General features: G+C 42.1%; 4 protein-coding genes across 7 annotated transcripts in view; 2 read left to right on the forward strand and 2 right to left on the reverse strand.

Annotated features, from left to right (window-relative positions):
* qin overlaps window positions 1-24,108 on the forward strand; it is a 52,415-nt gene that overhangs the window by 1,526 nt on the left and 26,781 nt on the right. For both annotated transcript variants that reach the window (XM_070281769.1, XM_070281770.1), the window contains exon 3: window positions 62-142. In XM_070281769.1, coding sequence (XP_070137870.1) covers window positions 62-142 — 81 coding nt within the window. The remainder of the gene's footprint in view (window positions 1-61; window positions 143-24,108) is intronic.
* On the reverse strand, window positions 141-24,055 carry LOC108128776 (atrophin-1). 3 transcript variants are annotated; one of them, XM_017246576.3, is made up of 9 exons: window positions 24,008-24,055; window positions 23,093-23,230; window positions 4,867-5,378; window positions 3,927-4,552; window positions 2,298-2,915; window positions 1,414-2,210; window positions 1,155-1,360; window positions 953-1,095; window positions 141-893 (listed from the first exon to the last, which is right to left on the reverse strand). In XM_017246576.3, exons 2-9 carry the CDS (start codon window positions 23,145-23,147, stop codon window positions 341-343), a joined length of 3,510 nt encoding a protein of 1,169 aa, XP_017102065.2. In that variant the 5' UTR covers window positions 23,148-23,230; window positions 24,008-24,055; the 3' UTR covers window positions 141-340. The 3 variants fall into 3 exon arrangements, with proteins under 3 accessions (XP_017102065.2, XP_070137873.1, XP_070137874.1); XM_070281772.1 differs by lacking the exons at window positions 23,093-23,230; window positions 24,008-24,055 and adding an exon at window positions 5,451-5,577; XM_070281773.1 differs by lacking the exons at window positions 2,298-2,915; window positions 24,008-24,055 and having other exon boundaries at window positions 23,093-23,292.
* Window positions 5,762-7,259, forward strand: Tssk (Testis-specific serine/threonine kinase). The gene is made up of 2 exons (XM_017246578.3): window positions 5,762-5,921; window positions 5,995-7,259. Exon 2 carries the CDS (start codon window positions 6,074-6,076, stop codon window positions 6,986-6,988), a length of 915 nt encoding a protein of 304 aa, XP_017102067.1. The 5' UTR covers window positions 5,762-5,921; window positions 5,995-6,073; the 3' UTR covers window positions 6,989-7,259.
* On the reverse strand, window positions 19,872-20,480 carry LOC108128779 (uncharacterized). Its single transcript, XM_017246580.3, has 2 exons — window positions 20,076-20,480; window positions 19,872-20,018 (listed from the first exon to the last, which is right to left on the reverse strand). Exons 1-2 carry the CDS (start codon window positions 20,458-20,460, stop codon window positions 19,969-19,971), a joined length of 435 nt encoding a protein of 144 aa, XP_017102069.2. The 5' UTR covers window positions 20,461-20,480; the 3' UTR covers window positions 19,872-19,968.

Genomic DNA, 24,108 nt, shown 5'->3' on the forward strand with positions numbered 1-24,108 from the left:
TTAACTAGTACTTCTCTTACAAGAGTATAGGTTTCTCCTCTAATTAATTTCTAATTTCTAGAATCTGCGCTACGCTAGTGAAATTCCGGTTGCCCTGAGTGCCCTGGACACGGCCCATAATTACATTAAAAATTGCCAGAAGGTATGTCGAAGAGTTTATTTACTTACTAGTCACATTTTATTTAACTATTGCTATAGGTATGTTTAATGTTGCAGTTACAGCTAGCTATTTACAGTACTTGCTCGCTAAAAATAATTTAGGGATGTACAACCAACGCACAGGCAGTTTTCACATTACAAATATGGCAAGCTTTTCGTTTAAATGTTATCCACTGGCCGCTTATTTGCTGCTGTCCTTGATGGGCATCAGTTGTCCTGTATTTCCATCGGTCTTAATCTCAATGACCTCCAGCTTCTCCACGCTTACCCTTGTCGTTTCCCGATCCTTTTTATCTGCCGCCTTGGTCTCCCGCAAATTCTGGAGCTTGTCCTCCTCTTCGCTGCTCTCCGGTGCCGTGGGTTCTATTCCAAAGTCCACTTCTGGCAGTGGCTGGGGTGTGGATGACACCACGATCGGCTTGAGCACATAGGACTTGGTGTCCTGAGTGCTCGTGGGCGCCATGATGGTGGTAGGTGCTGACTGGTCGTACGTATCAAAGGTTCCCCGTTCCGAAATATCGTCTATCTCATCATCGATTAGAAGATTCTTTTCAGAACTCTGTTCGTAGACTTGGGCATTTATGCCACTGCCATGTTTCGGTTCGGGCTTGTGATTCTTCGGAAGCGCGGGAGTGGAGGAAGCCTCAGCTGGTTTCTCCGCCTGCTGGGATGCCTTACGTTGCTTCTCCTGGCGCATCTTTTCCTCCATTTCTTGAAACTTCATTGCAAGGTATCTGTGGAAAGTATATATTGTATACTTCTGGGGATTATTATTTTCGGAAAACATGCTTACTTATCCACAATGGGTCCATTGTAGTCCTCTGGGAACTTGGGATTGAAGGGCAGAATGTATTTATAGAGTCTTTCGTTCAAAACATATAGCTGAGAAGTAGTTGAACACTTGACATTGAACCACCAGTCGCAGGTCAGAGCAATCTGTTAATAAGTTTATATATTAATATTATCCTATGAAGGGAGAACCACGATATCGATACCTGACTAAAAATGGTTCCGTTGGGACAAAGGAAAGAGGCTTTTCCTCCGTTGAGATCGCAGTAGTGCCACACCTGGCAATTGGTCTCTGGGTCGCCGAAGAATCCCTTGTAGCGCTGCTGGGTGCACTCGAAACTCGTCTTTGGGATCTCCGCGTAGTTGGGGTAATCGATGCCAGGCCTTCCTGTGCTCGGTCCAGGATGCTTATCTACCAAAGTATCATCATAAATAATGGTTCTTGTTTAATGTAGTTCTACCCACTTGGTCCTTTTAGTTTAACAACCGCTTCGGTGATCTCTTCTGAGCCTGTGGACGTTGTGGCATGATCCTCGCCACTCCCCGTGTTGTAATCATAGTCCTTCGGACTGTGCTCGTGATCGTCGTGGTGCTGCGGTGGATTGGGAACTATGGTCTGGGTCTGCTTGAGGTTCTGTAGAATGCGTATCAGTGTCTTAATGGAGTTGTCAATGTTGTCGGGTGTCAGGGTCTGTGGCAGATGGTTGCTGGCCTGAAGCTTGTGCAGGATCTCAGCCAGCGACGAAGTGCGAATGTCGGGCAGTTGATCTTCGTCCTCTGGAACATAGGCTGGGGTCAATGGAGGCCGTTCGTGGGCGTATTTGTAGACTGGTTTCAGTTTAATGGGAGTGTGCGTCGAGGGCTCCCTAATGACGTGCTCGTTTGGTGATCCACCTGGTGGCTTTCCGGATACGTAAACATACTTGGGCGTAATTTCAACCGTGTGGCTCGGAGTGGGCGCCCCTGCTGGCGAGGGTGTGGTCACATAAATGGGTCTTCTGGTGGCCTTGTAGTTGTGTACTGGCTGCAGTCGCAAAGTGGGTTGCTGCTTGTACAGGACAGGGGGACGCGGAGTGGAAATATCATGGTGCAACTGAGGTGCAGGTTGGTGTTCGATGTGCGGTGCCGTAGTGGTCACCAAGATGTAGGCATGCTGCGGGGGCTGTGGCGCCGAAGGACGCTCATGCTGTTGGTCCTCCTCCAGAGACTGCCTGGGACCGTCTATCAAGTAATCGATGTACTGGTGTGGCGGTGCTGGGGAACTAAGAGTAATATATTAGAAACCCGAAGGAATAGGTCTTTTTATATGTCTCTGATGAAGTTTATCCTTAGCTCCTTGAGTAACTTACCCGAGTGGCTCGTCCTTGATAAATTCTTGACGCGGCGGTTGCGCCTGCGACTCGGACTGGGACTGGGAGAGCGATTGCTCTTGGACATGGGCCATGAGGGCCCGCAGAGGAATGTGGAGAACCTGCTGACCGGCCGTCGCATCCGGCCTTACATACAGGGTGTCATACTTGTGAGAGTGATGATGGGTGGTCTGGGGATGGTGGAGCCGGTGAACCGAAGGCTGTTGGGGATGCAGATGAGTGGATGGAGGATGGTGGCTGCCAGAGGGCAGAGTATTGCTTTGTGCTGGCACCACCGGATGAGGGAAGTCGTAATTGTGTTGTTGCTGCTGCTGGTGCAGCAGTTGCTGATGTTTTTGGTGTTTCATGCGCTGTTGTAAGTAAAGCACGTACTTCTCCTGGGGCGTCAGGTGTTGCGGATGCTGTTGTGGCTGCTGCGGATGAGGATGATGGTGACCGCTGGTCGAGGGTGGGGCCATGTTGAAGTAGCTCTCGTATTTACTTACATGCCCGAACGGCGGCGATTTTTGATGTAATATCAATGCAGTTTTGGAGGATGTGGTGGCGGTGACTGGGCTCGGCTCGGAATCGGGTACCGAAACGGAGACGTAGCCAATGCTGTCATGCAATGAGCGTATGGATTGGATTATAAGCAATTGTGTAAAGGTTTAACTTCAACTGATACCCCAAAATGAACCAATTAAATGCCTTAATTATTTAATTTAAAGACTCCCTGCCGCAGGAAGGTCGTAAAAATGTTGCCTGTTCGGCGTGTATGATTCCCTTCTCTGGCGGCGATTGCATAACAGATTTTTGACCTCAGCCCGCCGGCTATTTATGACATGAATTTGCAATTTGACAATTACTACAAGAACACGGAATGACGAGTGGTGCATGAGAAACTCGGCCCATTTTGGCCACTGGCAGTGCCTCATGCTGAACATCGAACAGCAATCGGAGTTGCAGTCGCTGTTGTCATGGATCTTACGTCATTCGGTTCAAGATGCACCGAAGGAGATGGTCGGACGGAGTCGGAGACTCTTGTGGTTGATTGGGTCGGGGTCTGGGTCCGATGCATTTCTTGCAATTGATTTTTCTGCCCAAGGGCATTTCATGCATCCGGTCTTTAGTTCAGTTTGGGTTTCATAGCTTTAATGCATTTTACAAAACCTACACTTTAATAACCTAATTTATAATTTGGGATCTAAACTAATTTGTTTCATTCAAGTGTCTGCACCTTGCTTCTTAAATTTTGGCATATTTTAAGCTCTCTGAAACGCTCTAAAAAAACTTATTTTAATTAAGAATGACTAGCTGGCACATGAAATGAATTAAATAGTGAGTTGTTATGTCATGAGAGCTTGTTGTCTCGACGGCGATGGAGAGAAGTTTATTGCAAGCATCTATTGACATGAATCTGTGATGGCAGCAGCGGTGGCAACATTATTTTTAATTTGTATTCTACATGCAACATCTGAGTATCTGTGGGCGTTTTTGGGGGTGTGGCTGTGAGAATTGCCTTACCAAATCAAAGCTTATGATGTGAATTGTTTCATGAGATCGGCGCTTGACTTACTTTGAGCTTTCACACAAAATGTTGGACGCGTTGCATGCGCCAACTAATCTTACCTTGGTGTCGGCTGAGGCTGTGGCTGCTGCTGCTGCTGCTCCTCCACCACCGCACCCAGTTCCTCCTGAGATGCGTGATCCTCTTGCTGCACCTTGGGTTCCTTCTCCGACTCCTCCTCTTCGGAGGAGGTGGCTCCCGATGAGGCAGTCTGTTCCGCGGAGACTTCAGCTGCCGCATAATCCGTGGCGATTGGTGTTTGATGGGGATTTTTATGTGGCGCCGCTTGGAACACAATTTCAGCCCCCACTGCTGCCGGCTGCTTCGGGTTGTTATTGATGTTATTGTAATTGGCACTGGAGGAGCCCGGCTTGCCGCTGCTGATGCTGCTGCTGCTCACTGGCGTATAAATAATGGGTATAAACTGTCCCGGCAATGTGTTCTGCGCTGTAAACGGCGTTAAATTGATTTTTGATTGTTTGCCGCGCTGGCGTTGCAACTGGGATGATGCCACCAGGCCCGGTGATAGCATCTCGAATTGCACTGGTTGCTGTAGTTGTTGGTGGTGCTGGTGTTGTTGGTGTTGCTGGTGTTGCTGGTGGAGGTGGTGCTGTGGTTGCTGAACCTGCTCCTTCGACGGCGGCGGCGGCGAAGGCGGGAGCGGTGGAAAATGCTGCACCGTCTTGTGCTGTGCGTGTAAATTTATGATTGTCTTGATTATTTCTGCTTATTTATGTCCCATGAAATCAAATGTAATCAACGAGAACTGGAAAGTATCATGTACTGTTGGAGTACCCTTTCGAATCGGACCAATAACATTGAATATATTGGAATATTTGGAAATACAACCATCTTTAAGGGTAAATTGTAAAACCTCTTAGGAGGTACTCCTACTGTTGGAGTACCCTTTCGAATCGGACCAATAACATTGAATATATTGGAATATTTGGAAATATAACCATCTTTAAGGGTAAATTGTTAAACCTGTCAAAAGACACTTACCTTGTGAGATGGATTCAACGGCTTGTAGGCAATAAAAGTGGCTCCCGAATCAGTGAGGGGCTGCTGCTCCTTGGCTCGACCAGCCGGCGGATGGGGATGCGGATGCTGGTGGCCCCCAATGGCGAGGGTATGGTAGACATCGCCTGCTCCCGATTGATAGTGCGGCCCTGGTGGTGGCGGATGTGGCGGTCCATGGTGGTGCGAGTGGGCATGATGCTTCTGCTGGTGCTGCGGCATGTAGGCCACAGGCACTGGGATTCTTCCAGGTCCTGGCGACGGTGCCTGCAGCTGGGATCCGCCGGCGGACGATGAGTGCTTGGCAACATACTGCTGATTAATGGGCAACTCTGGGGCGGGCAAATAAAAAGCCATGTAGGGTATGAGACGTCGACTCCGCTCTGAGGCACTGAGCTCGGAATCACCAATGCTACTGTTGCTACTGTGGCTACCACGACCACTTCTCGGCATTTGGGTAGAGCCAGTGGCTTGGCACAGAGCTGGCAGGGTGGAAGCTGTAAACAAAAATGCTCATTTAATTGGAAACCTTATATGTTTGGTTAGATCTTCAGGTGTAGCCTGCTCACTTGAGTTTATATTTGTTTGTCTAAACCGGACACTTATGTTCTAGAATTACTATTTATTTATCAACGGAAATAATGGCTATACATCAGCTAACAGCTGAAGCTATATGGGCGCAGTTTCTGGCTAAGGATTGGCTTCTCTGATAGGCTGAAAGAAGAATATATACTTAGTTTTAAAGAATCACTTGATAGAGTATTAAATCAAGTGAAAGTCTTAGCTTCAAAGAAAGAGATACTAATTAAATACTGATCCCTGAAATATGACACAAAAGCATGGATTTTCTTTTCATATTCAACATTACCCCAGTAGTCTCTGACCGTTCAGGCAAAATTCAGTATCACACAGTCTAGTGGAGGTTTTTATACACTTTTGTATTTGTCTTTCCCTCTCCATTACGTTTGTAGTTTGTCAAAATTTCTATATCCTGATTTATTTCCACAAATTCTAGTTTTGTGAAATCAACCAACGATTCGGTAATTATCAAACTCATTCACTACACCTCAACAAATACTGATCATCTAAAAATTAAACGCTGGCATATTTTAGTTGAAGAACCCATTAGGAAGAGGACAGTCCCTTTCCGCCAGGTCTTGGCAATAGAAGAACCACAAATTTAGAAATAAGAATGTCCAAATTCAACGCCAGCTCTGGGAACCGGCACTTGACCACGCGCAGCTCTGATGTGGACGCACTGGCTCAGCGGGGCTATAATGTGGGCCACAAAATCGGTGAGGGATCATACGCCACTGTAATCACAGCCGGATACGCTGATGATGCCGGGCACGGAGTCCATTTGGCTTGCAAGATCATAGACAAGGCGAAGGCGCCAACCGATTTTGTCAACAAGTTTTTCCCGCGCGAGCTGGAGATCCTCACCAAGATCGATCATCCCAACATTATACAGATCCACAGCATTCTCCAGCGGGGTCCCAAGATCTTCATATTCATGCGCTACGCGGAGAACGGGGATCTGCTGTCGCACATCAAGAAAACAGGCCCCATCGACGAGAAACAGTCCAAGATCTGGTTTCTGCAGATGGCCAAGGCCCTCAAGTATCTGCACACCCACGACATTGCCCATCGGGACCTGAAGTGCGAGAATATCCTGCTCTCCAAGCGGCTCAACATCAAGGTGGCCGACTTTGGATTCGCTCGCTACTGCCGCGATGATAAGGGTCGGGATGCGAAGTCTGAGACCTACTGTGGATCCGCGGCCTATGCTGCACCAGAGGTTGTTTGCGGAAAACCCTATGACCCGAAGCTGGCTGACGCTTGGTCGCTTGGCGTCATCCTCTTCATTATGATGAATGCCAAGATGCCCTTCGACGACAGCAATCTGACCAAGTTGCTAGAGGACCAGCGGAACAGGAAGTTCGCTTTTCGCAGGAAGCTGCAGGGTGTGATCTCGGCCCAGGCCAAGGCGACTGTCTCGGTTCTTCTCGAGCCGGAGGCTCATGCTCGCTGGAATCTTCGAGAGATTCTCAACTGCATCTGGCTGCAAACCGCTGCAGGCGAAGAACCCAAGCCCGCTACCCCCTAAAAAGAAAAAAAGAAGTAGCATGCTTGGCCGGGATAGTATTGTGAGGTGGTCAAGCCTCGTTGGAAGAGATGACTAGCCACATGCGTTGATTTCACAGTTTTGGTGTAAATTGAAGGTTCATACCTTCCAGATAATAATCAGATGGAGAACTGCCACTGCCATCGAATTAAATTGTCTCCCAATACAATATTGGGATTAGTGTGTATAAAAAATGCCTGAAGTCAGTAAAAGGGATAACAATTTTGGATTACAAATTTTATTAACCGAAAAAGGGGTATTGTTTTTGGTTCTTATGAGACTCTTATGGGGTGTGTGTTTTCCCTTCTTACCATTGCCTTTAAAATTGTGCAATCGATCACAAAACCTCACAATTATAAGCCGAGGGGAACACCAACCAACACGTCAGACTCAACGAAGCCTGACCACAAACCCAAACTGCACGCCGCCATAACCGTAAAAGAAAAACTATTATAAAATAGCATTAGGTAAATTTTTTAAACAAATTTTTTGTTGCATCTTTCTTCACTAGTGGGCCAGTTGTTTGTCGTGTGCATCGTTGGCCAGGTTTAGTGAGCCGTAACATGTGGCAGAGGGAAATATTCATTCAGGGGAGTTTGTGTTTAAAAGATATTTTGGGAAAGATTTCTGCTTAAATAAGGTTGTGGCATAAACTTACTCGAAACTTGTTTGAAATCAAGAACTCACATTTTTGGTCTACCAAGTTGTATAATCTAAAAAGCCTTTTCTATTTTAATTAGCCAACTGCCTAAAAACCTGGTCTGAAGCCCACTCGCATGGAATATTTACCAGAAACAGCTTAATTATAATTAGGCTTGATTTTAATTCTGAAAACAGGCCATAAACCTGGAGATCTAACTTTCCAAAAATGGTCAAAAATAATCCATCCAACATTTTGAAGATTAATTGCATCAAAGGCATGATTTTTGAAAGGATCATTGCAATACTCGTCGAACCTAATCAGAGTCTGAGTCTGAACTGCTCTCATCAATATGGTTTATAATTTGGGGGAATTAATTTTGGGTTAGTCGGGTCTAAGCCGTGCGCAATGCCACCACTCTTGTGGTACATAAGTAAATGGTGATTCGGCTGCTTTACCATTCCTGGCCTCTTCGGATTGGATTGGCTTGTCATGGCTTGGCTTGGCCTGGCCTCGCTTGAGCGTGTCCTGAGCGATGGCATGTGTTGCAAGTTTCAGGTAGCCCGTTGCCCAGTTGCCATGCCGACCAGTAATCTCCAGACATTGGAAGTCGGGCCACGACAATAGATGTCCGACAGACAGTCCGGGCCAAATCAGAGCTGTGGGGCAGATAATTTGCATTGGGGGAGCGGGCCAGGCTTAAGTGGCAACTTGGATGCAAGGAAGGTCTTGTTGCATGTCGCAGGCTTGCATGTGTGACAGCAGCAAATGCCGAGTGGTTCCATTCCACCCACAGCAGTGGGGGGAGGCAGGCCAAAAATGTTGTCTTTATTTTAGCTATCCTTAGACAGAGAGTAGTGGCACAGTTTGTGGTTTTCTTCATCGAGCAAAGTCTTTTTATTTTACGACTCTTTTTCATCGCTTTCAGGCTGGCAGTCGCAGTCGCAGTCGCTCGTGTACACCTGTGCGTATGCGTAATGCCATTTGGCATTAATTAATATAAGTTGTCTGTGTGCGTCTCGCCTGCGGGGCACTAAAATGTTTTGCGATGGCTCATCTGCCATCTGGCTACGGCTCTGGCTGTGGCCAATTTCCAGTCGAGAGACGGCAGTCGAGTCGCTCCCAAGTGGCTCGTATGGAATTAATTTTGGGGCAACGTGTCAGATTTATGCTGCAGTCGGTGTCATTGTACCACTCTGAAGCTTATTAGATCTGCCTTCCTTCAACTTCCGGCTTTGTCATAAGTCCTTTTGGAAACTGGGTGTTTTCTGGTCAATGTATTTTATTTTGAATTTACTGTCAATTTAACAAATTATAAAGACTGGAAAACCACTCCATTGAGTCAGTTTTAAGTAAAATCAATTAATAAAAGTTCTATATAAAAACCAGAAATCAAATCTATAAAGAATATTAAATAATAATTGAAGTATAATTGACTCTTTCAACCCGGGCTTGAAGAACATTCTTGATTTTATTAGCCATACTTCCTTGGTGTGGACTTGCGTGCAATAAAGTGATTAAAATGTAGTTACCAACTCACAGCAATGACAAAAACTGAGTAAATGGGACTTGTCTTACAGCTTTTTATGATTGCCGGCGGCCTGCAACTGAACTTTTTATATATTTTTCGCACATTACTCAATGCAAAAGTTTCTCAGGCCCACTATAATAATTGCTTGTTTCTTTAACAGCATTAACTATTTGCTCGGACAGCAAAAAATCACGCGACGTGTTAGTCCGTAGGAATGGAAGGGAGGAAGCCTCTCCTAAATAAACTTGTCATGGCCGGCGCCACACCCCAGTTGGCCACAGTTGAGATTTCAATTACAATATAAACAGGGGAGTGCGGCACAGAACACAGAATGTTGAAAATGCAATTAGGCGGCCGCAAAAACAAATAAACGGAGAGCCCCGAAAGTTTGAGAATGGTTTCTGATAGAATGAGAATGGCCAGGAGTGTCTAAATTTCGCCATTAGATGGCGTGGCGAGGGGTGTGAGCTGTTATCGTTGTCATTTGCGTGTTTCACAGCTACCGTGGACGTGGACCAGTTGTCAGTTGGTTTATGGCCAAAACACATTAAGCGAACCGCATAAAAACATTTTAGCCGCAGTCACATTCGCTGTTTTGCATCGTGTTGCGCCCATCCTTTGCCAAATTCAGGAGTTGCAATCGCCGAAGCGTTCCAAAAATTCACACAGATACAGATACAGATAGAGGTACATATACAGATTCGGATACCGATACCGATACGGATACTGATCAGGCCATATTTGCCAAGCACTTTTGCATGTATTTTGCATAAAATTTGCAAATGATTTGTTGAGCGCTTCTTATTTTGTGCAATTTTGATGCGATTTCTAGTGGGAGAGCAAATGGAGAAGATGGGTTATATAACACACACGTGGATGTATGTGTATGTATGTGCAGGGGACACAGGTGAACCAGACATGGAGTACTCACCTGTTCAATGAGCAAATCTGGGGGTTAATTCGCCTAAACCCGCCCCGAAGCCAAACATTTCACGCTTTTTTGACATTTCTGGCGCATAATTTGATTAGATTTCGCTACTACGACACAATAGCAAATTGTTTTGGTCACTCGACACAAGGGGGGGGATGGGATAGAGTTGGATTTTTGAAGTGGAGTGCCAGGACAGGACAGCATTGGTGGATGTGGATTGTTTTCTAATTTGATTTGATTTTGGACAGTGTTTTGTGGGCACATACCAGGATGCTTCGCTCAAATGCAATTAAATGCAAATTTATTGCGTAAATATTTACTTGAGCGTGAATGAATTTTAATTTTGTCATCGGGCTGCCATCTCCCAGTTCCCAATACCCATTTGCCATTTGCCACCCATTTCTAATTTTTCGGCGTATTGTTGTTTTGAAATGCTTGTGGCGGCGGCCATCTCATCTCATCATTAGCAGAGTGCCTGAGGTTGCACGACGCTAACTGATTTGGTTAGTTAGTCCCCCCCCATCCCTGATTCCGAATCCGATTATTGTGCCACTCAGGCCACGAGCCGAGTCCAAATTATAATGGCCAAAAAATCGAAAAGCTCTCGCCTTTGGCCATTTATGGTCCAAATTGTAAAGTCGCCCATGTAAGCCATAAACTCCACATCTGTAAAACAGCCATTACACGACCCGGAGCCGTGGCTAAGAAGTCGAAACAAAATTGCTGGCTGTCCGATCCGAGCCGAATTTTGGCCTCAGATTTGCCTTCACTTACGTTTTTGGCCAGAAGACAAATTATAGAGGTCGTAAAATGCAATAAACCAATCGCACAACTTCGGGTGGTCCCAACATTAGCCAACTAAAGTGCGAACTAAATTACTACGTACTTCTGTTTTTATGTGCCTGGGTTATTGGAACCTCAAACTAAGAGCGATCTCCCTCAATTGGCGGGCAGTAAAACCTTTCCATCGGGCTTACCCAGTTTGGATTTGAGATATAAACCTAGATTTGGTCGCCTATTGTTTATATCTTGAGGCATAACTGTTCAACAAGATCGTAAAGTTTTAATATCTTCATTACAATCACATGTTCCACTTAGCAGGGGAAATCGTAAAAATAATACAAGCTATAAGATAAATATATAAGAACAACCAAGTTACTAAAATGTAGTTTCCATCATAAAATATCAATGGGATACATTGTATATGTAAATAGCTACCAACATCCTATTAAACCCTCGTAAGATTGGTTATTACTCCAATAGCTTCATATTAAGATCGCTTAGTCACGTCACTCCTCCACGTATGAAACCTGCAATTTGCAGCAATTCACACCCAAACCCTAAATGGACTAAGCTATTGTTTCGGTGCCGACCTTTAAGTTGCATTCCGACAAATCGTTGAGAACTTGAACAGTCCATGCTGTAGATCATGAGTAACTCGCCGATCGAACTATCACCCAGAATAAATATCCGCTTGAGGCGGAGCTGCAACTTGATCACATCGCCACAGCCATTATAAAATTTGTATAAAATAATACAAAAATTTAAACTTTTTTGTTGTGGTGGTGGGGTATTTTGTATTTTCCACGTTTTCCGCTCGTCGGCGACAACCATTGCGCCAGCAATCCGGACAGAAACAGAAAAGTGAATGGGTTTTCCTTCCATTCCTCCAATCGGCCGGCTATCGCGGTTCGTTTGCAAATGTCGCAATCTGGCACTGGCACCCATTATAAGCATTTGAACTGTGTGTTGACGTTTTGCGGACAGCTTACAAATAAAAAACCAAAACAAAAATTAACCGCCCATTAAACAAACATTGCAATAGGAAAAATACTGCCCGTCTCCAGATTGGGTCTCCCCAGTTTTGCATCAAATCTGACTGCGTTCATCAAAGTCAAAATCGCATTGGCCTCGTTGTCAACCGATTGCTAGACTTTGAGATTTATCTCCAAAACGCAAACCTTACTTTTTCGTGCTTTATAACTCAAAGAAAAAGGAAATAAATTATAATACTCTGTCCGTCTAGGAATACAAATATATTATGCTATTTACCTAAGCTAGTTTTGGAAAGTATAAACCCTAATAGGAGGCGGAGTGAAACTGAAAGGTAAATGGCATTTTTTGAAAATTCATAAAGAAAACTCTTGCCAGAAATCATGGAAAAATGTTCAACTTCAAATCCTAGACGGAATTCCCCTTTTAAGTCCTCCATTGTAGCTCCACTGCAACTTTTTAGTCGTCCAGCGATCCATGGAAATGTTTGGTGCAGTAATTGTTATCATTGGCCGACCGTTAATTGTATGGAAATGGAAATGATTGTTACACTCGCTGCTTACATTTAGTTAAGGGGAGGGTAAGGTATTAAATTTTTTTTTTTTTCCATTTTTTTTTATTTTTTAAATTGAATGCATAATATCTGAAGAATATTGTGTCAAAATTTCAAGTCAATTAAAGCAAAATTGACGAAGTTATTAGTTATTGACGAAGTTGCTTGCAAACGTTTTACACTGGATTTTGTTTTGTTTAAAACTTTAAAGCGTTATTCCCACAACTCACGTTTTCAAAGTCGGTGCCCCTCATAACTTCAAAACTACTGCACCGATCCTTTTGAAATTTTAAACACTATTTCTGTACATATTTTACGAGGTAACGCTGTCGAGTTTTTTTTTTTTTTTTTCATAGTTTTGATTTTGCAATGACAAATTAACCGATTTTTTCCCAAAAAATTGAGTTTTTCACTTCAAAGTCTTCGAAAAAATTAAAAAATTGCAATTTTCAAAAAACCTTCACAGCGTTACCTGGGGCGAACTATTATCTAACGAATGAATTTTCATTTTTTGATTACAAACGATCCAGCACCGAGTTATGAGGGGCACCGCAATTCAACTTTTTTGGCGACACGTCCGGACAACTGCTACCATTGCCATATTTTTAAATATTTTTTTGTAAAAATTTTATTAAACATTCTTCTAATGTCATACTTTAATATACCGTTGGTTGAATAAATAAATTTTAACTGTGTCGTCAGGAAAAAAATCACAAAAACATGGTTTTTTTCGCATGATTTGACCTTACCCTCCCCTTAAAAGGAGAAAAAAAGTGCAACTCATTCCGCCTTCCATCGGTCAGTTGCATCTCATTATAAGATTTACATTTCACGGCCAGGTTGGCAACGAATACTTCCTATTGCGCGAATATATTTCCTCGAATAGGAGTTGGATATGTAATTTGTTTCTTTTTACATTTTATGTGTGGGGCGTTTAGGTTAATTTTATAGTTTATGTTAATCGAATGATTATAAAAATTGAGCTCACAAAATGGTTGAAATGAGTAATAAATTGTGAGGGAATTTGTTGGTAATGTTTTCAGATTAAATTTAAATAGGAATTCTTTGGATAAAGATTTTAGTTGGTGATGGTGTTTATGATGGTGCTAATTGGATTTTTAAAAGCTTTTGGGTTTTATGATTTCCAGCTCGTGCTTGGATTTTAGAATTTATTAGAACAAGTTGATTTATTTGAAACCCAGGCTTATAATTATTGTGTATAAAAACTATCCTAACTTTAATTGAACTCTTTTGATTTATTTGTCTTTATTTGTGGCCCAAGGCTTCCCCAAATGGAAGTCAATAAATTTGTCTCTCACACGTTCTCCAGATAGTCACATTGCCTCCGTTTTCTTGGTGACCCAACAGCTTGACCCTCTCTATCTAATTCAAACCCCACAAATCCCACAGTGGCCCACGGGGCGTATGGAGCACGATTCGAAAGGCTGTTTGCTTGACCCGTTCGCGACAATCGCCATGGATTCGAAATTATTTTTGAAGGCTTCCATGGAGGTTCTGGCCTCTGTTTGATAATTATGTAATGCAGAAGTATCTGCTGAACAATGCCGAGATCAAAAATATTTTATCCAATGCTTGCCATTGAAAAATGATTACGCAAATTAAATGTAATTTATTTGCGCATGCAACAAAGTAAAAGCCACAGCAAATGGCTCGAAGCCGATTGTTATCACTGGAAGCCCAGCCAAGCCAGACCAAGCCGAGCCGAACAAATTTAAATATAATTCACTTACAACCAACACAAAGGCAGCAAACCGAAATGTAATAAAAGCCACAAATGAAAACAGTAACATTGCATAAATTAAACAACTGAGACTGCACAACTTTAATTTAGTTTCTGCTTTTTATGGCTACGGCTTCGATCGATTTGCGGCGCTACAGAAATCGGGCAATCGATTCAGATAGTAATGGTATAGATCGATCGGCCTGGCAAGGTCGCCCAGCTGCTGATGGCTGGCTGCTAAATGTGGTTCAGTACTCGCAGATCCGCCAGCGATTCCCCCGACTTCTGAGAATAAAATATTAGTTTAGCTACAAAGAATGGGTAGATGATTTGTGGTTGCTTTGTGTTCGGCAAGAACACTGCTGAATTATGTTATAGAAGGCGGAAATTGGGTGCTGAGGTTTCGAGTACATGACGAGGCCGCCAGCGCCACAATGATCACCGCTACTAAATGGCAATTAATCCCAGCCCACAAACAGAATTAATCGCTAACAACTAGAATTAGTTTCCATTGGCTATGGCTATGGTCGAAGAAAACAAAGCAAACAATAACAAAGCCACATAAAAAATAAATCTTGTTAATTAGACCGTCGAAGTCACGTTTTAAGCCCTGCTGGGTTGGGCTGACCAATGAAATTTATAACTAATATGGTTGCAGTGGAGCAGGCATTGAAAATGTCATAATCTGGATCACGAATTTGTTCGGGCGTTAAGCGTGCTTCCAGCCAAGTCAAACATTAATGGTTGATCTTAATTCAGAGGAAAAGGAACCAACCTTTGACAAGTACATCGAATCAATCATGTGATTGTTCAGTATTTCAGTGAGTGACCTTTGAAAAATGTTGTTTACTAAGAACTCCTACGTTTAGGAAACTTTCCTAACTTAATTAGTGGGGTGTTTGTCAGTAATTTTATTCTGAACACCAATTTGATATTTTGTTAATAAATTATTCATATTTAAGCTACTCAACAGCAGATCAAAACAATATTATATATACATCCCTCAGTAACCGGACATAGCTTAATAATTTTATTTAAAAAACCACTAGACCTGCCATTAAGCCATTTAATATTCAGTCAGTAAGCTATTAGCTGAATCTTTACTCGGGGATTCCCATCATAATCAGATCCAAAGATATTTTTGCTCAATGAGCGAGCAAATTATAGAACCTCAAGTGCTCTTTGACCCAAAACGGTCAGGGGCGCTGGCAAGGGAAGGAAAAAAGTATCTGTGACCATCATGGAATGACCGAACAAAAAAGATACTGACCCTGTGCACTTTTCGCTCTTGTTGGCCTGCGAAAAGTTGGTAATCTCTCGCAGACAATGGAGAAGCCTGGAATTCCAGCTGACTCACACCGACAAGGCCCATAAATAGTGATTTCCTGAGCTCAAAGTCAAAAACGTTGACAGTTTTTGGCGAAGCACTTTAATTAATTGCGGTTGAATTCTGTTGCAGTTTATACAACATTTTAAAACGAGCCATTTTAGGTTCGTTTTTGCGTTCCCCGAGTTGCCAAATTTACGGGCACCTTAGTAAATATCAGAAGCCACGGCTTGGCCAATCGAGTTAATTGTTTATTCGAGATCGTTTCGGCTGAGTTTTCTAAGCTATGGCTCATGCCAAACGATTGTTGTCTCGGCCAGCCAAATTAATTGGCTTAATTTGGAAGCTTGGCTGGCTGCTTTTTAGGTGTTAACAATCGTGTTTGCATGTTGGTGTGTTGCCAAACACCCAAAGCTTTTTTTCGGCTGCTTTAGAACTTGAGCCACCCAGAAAATGCAAAAAAAAAGTGAAATAAAAACGGTTTCCTAATCTAGTAATTCGTACATAATAATTAGCCTATCCGAGCGGTGACCTTCAACTTCATCAATTAGCTGGCTAAATCATGTCGATAAATATGCGTTGGCCACCGGCCAGTTTTAATTGTAGATAATTAATGTAAATGATTGCAACTTTGCCATACCGTGCACTACAGCCGTGCCATTCCAATTCAACTTGTTTTAATAATAGAGTTACGCTTCCTCCAGGGAAGTACAAGATAAAAGGCGATGGGCGATCTTAATTAAGTTAAGGTCAAGAAAGGGGTCGGATGGGTTTTGATTTCGCCCTAATTGGGTTAATGAAGAGCCAGCTGAGAGCGCTGTACAAACATTTGAGTAAAAGCTACCATTAATTATCACCCGCTAGCCGCAAACTAACCTTGATGATCCACTTTTCGAGCACGATTCGCGGTTGACAAATGAGCACTATCAGCAAACAAGTGACAATCGAAGATTAATTACAGCCACAGATGGCCAAGTTAGTGGAAACCCATTTGGCTAATCACCAGATCCGTATCTCATTTGTTCTTCTCAGCATTCTCATTCATTTCCCGACAGGGTGACATCGAAAACGAGATAGTGGTCAGTCAATCTGGACCAAGACCCGATTTGGGTAATAACTGGCACGATATTACTATATAGCGTGTACGATTTGCACACAATTTGCAATGCAACGCCAGGAAAACCCAATTGAAATTGTTTCGTCACCTTGATTTGATTTTCCTGCATGGGCTGAGTCAGTTTTTATTGGAGCTTAGGTGGGAATTAGTGAATAAGTGAATCACTTTCTTAACAGATTCGTTTTTGGCTTTTGAAATAATTCATTAAAGTTTATTTTGATGGAAAAAGATACCACTTACAACCACCAAGCCTTGCCAATAAAAGAAAATTCCACATTTGATTGAGCCTGCTGTGATCACCATCATTACATCAATGAAATACCAACTTTCCACAAGTTGGCCAATTAACCTGTTCCATCCCCGAGTCGCATCCCCAATGATGATGTGCCGCCGCTCATTGTTTATAATTTATTTGCAATAAAGTAAAATATCTCAGTTATGTGGTGGTTGGTTACTTTGTGCAATCAATTGCAACAAGTGCACTTGGCTATCGAGACGGGTTCAGTTTGCTGTTGGCCATATTCGTTGTCAACCCCCCGACTTTGCGTTTGGCTTTAATCCAAGCTATTCCACCTATGCAGGTGCTTGGATTTTTGAGTCTTTTGTGGCTTTTAATTTAACACGCGCCACTTGGCCCACAAATATGCGGTGCACTAAACTTTCACTCCAGCCGGGGCTCATATATCACAGGCTTGGTAATTGGATCACTAATTAAAGCCAACACTTCTTGGCCCAAAAGACATAATTTTACTGGCCCAAGCCGAGACTTCATCAGCGACAACTACAAAGCAAAAATTATGTCACAATGATTTGGGGTGAACTGAAAAGCATAATTATAAAGAAAAGTTGGGTAACCAGAAATTCATAATTTATTTTAGTTAAAAGCTATAAATTTCTTTAAGATTCTCACATATTTAATAAATATTTTTCTCTGAGTGCCAGTTGGGTTGTTTTAAAGTTACGCACGAGCCCGTCATCATTGCACTAAGTATATCAGCAATTGCCAGGCTCAGTTACAGTTTCAACGATAACCAAAACAATAACTATAGCAATAACAATGGCAGTAGCAGTAGCAATAGCAACAATGGTATGTCTCTTACCAAATGCGGCATTTTGTTGGCATTACACATCGTCTGCTCCAACCTCACCCTTTTATGCCACTGCTCTAGTTGCTCTTTTTTAATAATCTTGGAAAACATCGCCGCCTCATGTGTTGACATTTTTCATTTAAGACTTTATTTGGCCGAAAAGGCTTCGGGGGGGGGGGGGGGGGATATATAATAATAACAAAATGCGTGTAATAACCGAAAAATATTCACACAGTTTACACCTAGGCAATGGTTTTTCTTTCTACTTCATGCTGGCTTTACTGCATGGCATCTGCTCAAGCCATTTTTGTTTTCGCCTCTTTTGATTTTGTGGCTTTTGCTTTTAGCCCACTTTTTATGGTCGTGTGAGGTAATTTAGGACTTCTCTTGGCTTGGCTTGGCTTGGATTCGCTGCGGGCTCCTCTTATTCAATTTTTTGGTTGTGGTGCACATAAGTGGGGATTTCAATAAGCAGATATCGCACTTTTGGAATTGATATCTTTGCATAATAAAATTTTATCAATAGAGACTATTCATTGGGGAACGGTAGAAGTATTTTGAAGCTTCCTTATTAATTTATAAGAGATAACCAGTACTAGGTATTCCTTTTAACTTTATGATGTGTATGACAAGTACTCTATACATAAAGAAATCTTGAGTCTTAAACCAAAAATCAGCCAAGCGCCTAATTCCTTTTTTTTGTGATTTATGCAGACTTTTCTTATGAAACTACATTACACAAATTTTCCTTTTGCTTGATTATTACACGTGAACTTCTTTGTTTGCTAATTAAGACCCCAACAAATGAACTTCGGCTATCCAATGTTAGACTTTCAAGTTTCTGTCATTAGTCGCGATGAGACAATCAAAACTTAATGACCCAAACTTATCAAAGCGAATTAAAAATCAATTCTTGCACCGGTTTTGGCAAAGAGAATGTTTTTTTTATGGTTGCGACCCCCGCGAAATGACAAAACTTAAAACGGGACCATCGTCCAAATATTTGGCGGGGAGTGGGCTATAAATCAATTATGTTATTACCGAAGGCGTGGGACAAGGCGTTGAGCCAGTTTCAACTGCAGGAAATTTGCATTCGATCGGAAATCTTTGGTCGAGTTAGGGTAGCATGTCTTCCGCCTGGACCCAGGCACTTGACTGCAGCTCGCTCCTCAGACAAGTTGATAACTATTCGGCCTGCGATTGTGTAAATGCGCCAACGGCCATAAAACAATCAAATCATTGGGTGAAAAGTGGACGAAAGACAAAGAGAGTGAAAAGCTCCCCAAGAAATGTTAATGCAAATGAAAATGAAGGCGAAACAATAGGGATTAAGACCAGGAATTTTTAATACCCTTACAGAAGAGTCTTCTCTACTAAAATACCTCTTCATACTCTTCCAATAAAATAGTATCTCTTGGGCCTAAATGTAATATTAAATGGTTTGTACTCCCAATTACTTTTTTTTCATTTCATTTACATAACCTATCTAGACTCCCATTGTACTCCATACTACAGTAAGGTAAACCTAGGTAATTCAAATGAAAGCAAAACCAAATACGTGGGCTGGAACTCAAACCTGGATCGGTCGATACGGTCTCCGAAACTGTGAAGCAAATTTTGCAACAACCTCGCTCGGACATCGCGTAATTGCGAAACTGCCCCCAGGACATTGGGGCTGTGCAGCAGTGCAGTTTCTTCTTTGTGGTCTCTTTAATGAGTTTTGCATATCGAAAATGCAAAATTTTCTTTAATTAAATCCGATCAATCGCCGCCAATCAGGAAGCAAGTGCCGGCTTGGTTTAAGCTGGAAAAGCCAAACAACATTGAACTTGAATTGCCGGCAAAAGTGGCTGCGTAAAAGTTGTGCAACTTGTTGTTGGAGTGGCCAGCTCCAAGACATTATTGCAAAACGCATGATGTGGCAAGCTTTGCTTTTATTTTCTTACTGCGGTGTTGCAAATCCTGTTTTTGGTCAAGGCGCTTTAAAATAATTGGGTTAAAATGCATTTAGGGACCGAATAGTACGTGTCATGTCCGGAATAAAACCAAATCCAGTTGTGAGTCGTGTAACACCGGGCCATGAACATAACTAGTAGTGGTTTCAGATGTTGAATCTTTATGTAAACAACACATACTGGAAAATGGTATATTAAAGGAATGTAACTCTCCTAAAAAAATAAATTAACAAACCAAATAAATTTATTTATTGGAATTCTAAAAACATATTGGAATTCTTAGTATTGTTTAAAGATCTTCACTTTTTAGCCAACTGGTTGCTCAACACATTCTCCCATCGCATAGTAGGAGTAAGCTGAACAAAATTTATATAATTACTTTGTGAAAAGTGTAAACTACTCAATTAACTTACGTCGCTCATTGAAGCAGATGTAGTTACGCATTTCACACTCATTGCTGAAGGTGATGTAGTCTTCCTGGAAGATTTGGGCACAAACTGGATCGTAGGTGTCAAGGCAAACTTTTGTGCAGCTTGGCTTGCAGGTCTCCCTGTCAGTTTCGATGAGCTCTGTCCTGCCGCTGCTGTTGCGGGAGCACTGCTCCACCTGCAGCAGACACCTGTTGTGAAAGACAAAGCACCGCTCGTCGGCCATGGCCCAGACCAGCTCTTTTTCCGACGAGCACTTGTACTGAACATTGCACCGGAAAAGGGCACCCTCCTGGGCTGTTGTGAATCCCAGGTAAAATAGCAAGGTGCCCAAGGCCAAGGTCAAAGTCAGTTTACTAATTCCGTGCATCTCGTTCGCTGACAGGTGAATTGAAACTGCAAAGCCCTATCCCACTGCGGTTCACCTTTATACAATTCACACCATGTTTAACCTTTCATGTTTTTGAAATTATTTTTCTCTTTAAACAATATTTATTAAATACCTTTCAATTTTTATGAAATCATCATTGATGCTCATAATCGTATGACAAGCTACAAGTTGTATCAGCGTCTTTATTAACGTCTTGATCTTTTAATTCTACTGAAAGCTTTATACTAAAAACCCCAAATGATTTAAAAACCATCAAGGGGTTAATGACTGGACTGTATATATGAAAAAGTTTGATTAATATTGATAGTGTCAAACAAAATGAATTACGGGTTAAAACCAGCTCTTTGTTTTGAGTTGAGTAGATCAGATATACATATTTTTTATAGCCCACAATTAAGATGTTAGATAAATAAAGCCCGGACTTGCTAAATAAAATATACCTTTTATTTCTTGGAAATTTACAGAAAAAATTAATTTCAAAATGTGATTTCACAGATCACATTGTGTATTTGTAGTATAATAGGCGATGTCTAAAACAAATAGTACTATACAGAGGGTAAGGAGTAATATAAACAATTTAATTATGAGGTGTTGTTCAATTTATAACCTTTTTTAATTGGTTTTTCTCCACAAAAGTTTTGTCTTAGAATGTAAATAGTATAACAATTGAACTCGACTGTTTCTGCTGTGGTTTTACCCAAAGACGGGACTTCCCGTCTCATGGTAGCGGGTTCAGGTCTCGAAAGTGGCTCAGACGTACGACTCTTTCGGGCAGATCAATGCTTACCGCTTATAGCCGAGCACCGTCTGCTTTCTATCCATTTGAACATCTGATTATGTCAATTATCCAATTGCTAATAAAGTCCACGTACACTGATCTCCGCAGACTACTGGCTACTGACTACTGACCCGTGGTTGTGGATCAGTGAAATGTAAACGGCGGATTGAGAAGCGAAACGAGAAATTCGCGTTGAAATCATTTCAAAGTCATTGACACAGACAGTGGACGCGGCCGTGGCGGAACTGTTGTGTCCGCCAACATGTGATTACATTCGGTTTTCCTTTTTTTATTTTTTCGGCAAACATTTTACTTTTTCTTTTCACCCCCAACGCTCCACGCCCCACGCCCTCTCTTTATTTTCACTTCATCGAAATGCAAGTGAAAAATCTTGTTTGCCGCCGTACATACACAAATGAAATGTTTTGTGTATGGAGCATATCCGCAGCTGGCCGGTGTCTCTGGCCCAAAGCAAATTTATGGACCTTCAAATTGTGGGTCTGCTGCTGGGGACCACTATTAGGCCCCGGCACCGCTTGAATTTACCGCAGAAAGTTGACAAAACTTGTTGCAAATTATGTAAAATACAAAACGTTGGCGGCAATTAGTCAGCACAGGTTGAACTTCATCAAAGTGATGTTATTTTTGGGTGTAAACTAATGACTTGGGATGACTGTAATTGGTTTTTCGGACGATGGACATTAGGCAAGCCAAGTTGCTCGCTTTAGGAAGTTATTATCATAATTGTCTCGGGAAGTTTTTGTTTTCTTCCCTTTTTATTTTGTTTACTTTGGTGAATGAATGCAATACAATTTTTGGTATTTCATCTCGTGTCGGTGGGGATGAACTATGGCCACTCGAAATATTGTTTTTACATGGATCCCAACATTCCGTAGCATCTGCCCAATCTCCCACGAAGTCACTGGCAGACAAATGTACACATTCCTGCAGCCAAAGCTGGGAAATTGCATTTTCCACACCAAATGCCGCGCACTCCAAGTGGAGCACGTTTACCTCAACTTTGCCCGATGGCTCCAGCTTGGTTGGGGCTCTGAAATATTCATCTATCCCCCTCCCGTTCCCGTTCCCAGGACCAGGGTCCAGTTTAGTTATCCACTTGGCAGTGTAATGCACCGTCACCGAATCCCGTCAATGCTGATGTTGATGGCGATAATAATTTTTATGTCGCCCCATCAATACACGGCTTACCGGGCTCCACTCTATCAATGGCACGGTGGAAACAATAAAGGGGATATATTTACGAGATCTTTAAATTAAAATAGATTGAGATTTTAAACAGTTCATATGTGGAGGCATTCAATATTCCCCTTAAAATCTTAAAATAAATGTCAATTGAAGTTGGGACTTGTGTCCCATAGTGCGAATTATCCGCAGACTTGTAGCAGGAGGACGCATTATGAATCCGCGATGGATCCGCTGCGTACTTTCGCTCCGGTACACAAATATACATAAACGCAACTTTGCGCACGTATTTGGGATTTGGTCCGCTTCAGGTATTTAAACTTTTCCCTGGCCGGCAATTGATGGTCAGAGCCCTGTAGCGCAATTGTTGGCATTTCGATATGATGCCATATCTCAACCCAGCATGTCCTCAGTTGTGCAGACTTGTGGGGGAGTTGGGGATTCACTCCACATTGCATAATCTCTAATATTTCGGTGCGCGAATCGAAAACGACATTTTTCAGTAGTGCGACATAAACGACCTTGCTCCCGTTCAGTCACCCAATCGTCAAAAACTGGTTTTCCGTTTCTTTTGGTTCTAACTAAGTTGGCTTTGTGGTAAGACCGGGTAATTTAAAGATCTGCACTTACCAAATGCCAATATTGGCAGCAGCCAGCCGGTCAATCTTCCCTTGGGGATCCGCATTTCGTTTGTTTATTATCACTTTTATTTATTACTGTCTCAAATCCTGTTCGAATGCAGCTTAGTTAAACATTTTTGGTAAAGAACTGAAAGTATTTATCGTATGCCAAATAAAAAGTCATTAGTTGATTGGAATTTGTCATCAACGAAAATAAATTTGCATAGAAAATGCTCGGAATTTTACGTTCTATGATGGGGCGATGCCTCTTTATCTCATGACTGAATAAATTAGTGCGGTTCAAGCCGAGTTAACAAAGAAAATAATGCTTTTTGTTTTAGGAAATCTTTAGTTCGAACAGTTTGGTAAACCAGTCTCCGAATTTATTCTGAAAACTCTACAAAAAGAAAGGTTTTCTTCAGGTGAAATTTTTTTTGTTCGTTTTGGCTGCTACCACTAAACCTCTATTAACATAGATTTCTTTGCCAAAGATGTCTCTTTGTTTTGGGTTCAATATTTTTTAAACAATTTAAAGATCTAACGATCTTTTTTACAATAAATTCTTAAGATCTCTTTCACTCGATCTTGGGGCCTTAATCTAGATACATGTTAAAGGGTCATTGATTTGCTTTGTATTGGGTCACAATATTTATTTCATCTTGTTCTACACATCTTTCCATAAGTTTCACAATTTATTTGGTGTGTCTTTTTACACCGTATGCAAATTTTTCCTCATAAGAATTATAATTTGCTGTTTATGCCCAACTTTCACAAGCCGAAATATTTCTCAAAACACCCAACGGGCTTATAATGGCAACTAATATTGACAGTTCATAATTTACACGATTTGTCTTTGGGTTTTTCAGTGTTTTTTGTTTCGGAAATGAAAAACGAAACTGATTTTTATGATTTGTAACAAACGAACCGAAAAACGTTTAAAAACAGCGGAGCGCGCAAAATTTGATCAACGGCGCACGCGCAGCGTTCCAATTGAAACTGAATGTGGTTTTGCGGCTGCGCGTTTGT

The sequence above is a fragment of the Drosophila bipectinata genome, chromosome 3R, assembly GCF_030179905.1.
Source record: "Drosophila bipectinata strain 14024-0381.07 chromosome 3R, DbipHiC1v2, whole genome shotgun sequence".
Taxonomy (NCBI): Eukaryota; Metazoa; Arthropoda; class Insecta; order Diptera; family Drosophilidae; genus Drosophila; species Drosophila bipectinata.

Excerpts from the sequence above, each read along its gene's own strand:
- Tssk (XM_017246578.3), top strand. The coding sequence starts at position 6,074 with ATGTCCAAATTCAACGCCAGCTCTGGGAACCGGCACTTGACCACGCGC.
- LOC108128779 (XM_017246580.3), bottom strand. The coding sequence starts at position 20,460 with ATGCACGGAATTAGTAAACTGACTTTGACCTTGGCCTTGGGCACCTTG. Across the intron at positions 20,019-20,075 it reads CATCTGCTTCAATGAGCGAC|CTTACTCCTACTATGCGATG; the intron begins GTAAGTTAATTG and ends AATTTTGTTCAG.
- LOC108128776 (XM_017246576.3), bottom strand. The coding sequence starts at position 23,147 with ATGCGGATCCCCAAGGGAAGATTGACCGGCTGGCTGCTGCCAATATTG. Across the intron at positions 5,379-23,092 it reads GCTGCCAATATTGGCATTTG|CTTCCACCCTGCCAGCTCTG; the intron begins GTAAGTGCAGAT and ends TTTTGTTTACAG. Across the intron at positions 1,361-1,413 it reads TGTTAAACTAAAAGGACCAA|ATAAGCATCCTGGACCGAGC; the intron begins GTGGGTAGAACT and ends ATACTTTGGTAG.